Raw genomic sequence first — 1,925 nt, forward strand, 5'->3', positions numbered from 1 at the left:
TGGCAGGATTCTGGACCATATACATGTTATACTTATACGGGCTTCGTGTGATCAACTGTTTAACACATGGGCTAGATTCATGTGGACAATTTGGTTGGAACATTTTGTTGTTAGGTAATTAAATAATCAATATAATCTATTTGTAATTTAGTTCTTTTAGATTTGTTTTGTTCTTAGAGATGATTTTGTTCTAGTTTTGAACCACTCATATTGAAAAGATTCGCTGCGTATCTATTTGTTGAAGTACGTTGAGCTTTATTTTTCGAACAATATTTATTAAACGTGGATTTTTAACCTTTTTATTAAATTAAAATTCACTAAAAGTCATATGTTTTGACCCGCTACCCATCTTGCTTGAACCTTCTCTACCCAAAGCACTTAGACCCCGAAAAGTTGAGCCGGCCCTATAACGTATAAGAAAAGTGCATTATCAAGAGAACTCAAACTTCATTCATTAATCAACACTCTTGTGATAAGATAATACATGAACACTTTACTGGATATTGGAAGAAAAGGAAAGCAATACATGTAGCTTAATTTTACAAAATTTATGGTAAATATTCATCAACAACAGGTGCATTCGGTACGCGACTATATTCCAAACTTCCTGATTTCGACATGTCATTCTTACACTGAAAATAGAATCCGCTATATGCCATGAACTGAAATATGCTCACTACCCCGCTCAACAACATTTGAATAAGCCCGACAACAATCGGCATTGCAGGCGATACTTTAGATCCAATAATAACAATAACCAGCGCTACAATAATAAGGAAAATGTTCAGAAGAAACCCATGTACCCTGTTGCCTTTCACAAGCTCTCCAGCTTTTCCAAGTGCTGAATACCCATAAATATCCTCAACCACCGAAACAACGACAGCCAGACACCAAACGACTGATAAATAAATATAGAGTGTGACGAAGATAATAGCGATTAAGATCAAGACTGTGATCAAGATTGTACGATGGTCGTAAAGTACAAGTGATGGAACCAAGAAAGGGAAAAGGAAGAAAACTATGTAACCAAGTGCAAGAAGTTGTACACACAATAAAGTAACAAATGGTCTAGTCCATGTTTTTGATACCTTTAAGATAAGTTCCTTTAGAGACAAGTCATAACCATTGTAATAGCATGATGCAATAATAATAACCGTGGTTTGGGCAAAAACTATGATGAAGAAGAAGAGAACCATATAAGCCGCTTCGATTCCTAAGAAAATGCCCGTATCATCACGAATGGCGACTAAGAGTTCAGTGAACTCAGGTGTACCGGGACGTGCAGAGGCTAAGGAGAAAAGCTTGAGCATGAGATCAATGAGAACAGGATTGGCTGAAAGAATGAATAAGATGTAAGATATGGAGTAAAGTATAAGGTAGACAGTGGCTGTGATGGCCATAAGTTTTCCATTTTGTGTGAAGATTTTAAATGGTGCTTTCAGGAGTTCAACAAAACCAGAAAGTTTGCTCATTTTCATTGCAATTTGCAAACTCTAATATTTGGTATGATGATAACAAATACTTATGATATATATATATTGAAGAATATGCAAGATTTTCAGTAAGTAATCTTATAACAACTCCCAAAGATTATTCTACCTTGACTCATTATGGAAATCAACTGGAAGTTGCGTTATAAATAAGTCCAAAAGACTTTTTTGATCTAAGAATTGGTCCAACTTGCAAAGGTAGTGTTTATGCATTTTATGCAGTCCAAAAACATTTAATATACAAGACCCAAATGACACGACTTTTATTTTTGACTCAGTTCATCTTTTTTTTTTATAATCTAAATCGATACATTATCCTATCATTTTTTTTATTTTATTTAATTGTTTATAATCTATCTTTCATTGAAAAGTCAAAGATCATGTTTTTTTTTAATATTTTAATTATTTTCTTATTTTATTTTAATTTTTTTAATC

The 1,925-nt window shown here is 33.4% G+C and overlaps 1 protein-coding gene across 1 annotated transcript; it reads right to left on the reverse strand.

Annotated features, from left to right (window-relative positions):
• Window positions 1-427: 427 nt before the first annotated feature.
• Window positions 428-1,596, reverse strand: LOC143590941 (uncharacterized). The gene has a single exon (XM_077071277.1). It carries the CDS (start codon window positions 1,476-1,478, stop codon window positions 549-551), a length of 930 nt encoding a protein of 309 aa, XP_076927392.1. The 5' UTR covers window positions 1,479-1,596; the 3' UTR covers window positions 428-548.
• Window positions 1,597-1,925: the final 329 nt, after the last annotated feature.

The sequence above is a fragment of the Bidens hawaiensis genome, unplaced genomic scaffold, assembly GCF_021521415.1.
Source record: "Bidens hawaiensis isolate Kalapana, Puna unplaced genomic scaffold, B.hawaiensis_p1.1 tig00039073_1, whole genome shotgun sequence".
NCBI classification, from domain to species: Eukaryota; Viridiplantae; Streptophyta; class Magnoliopsida; order Asterales; family Asteraceae; genus Bidens; species Bidens hawaiensis.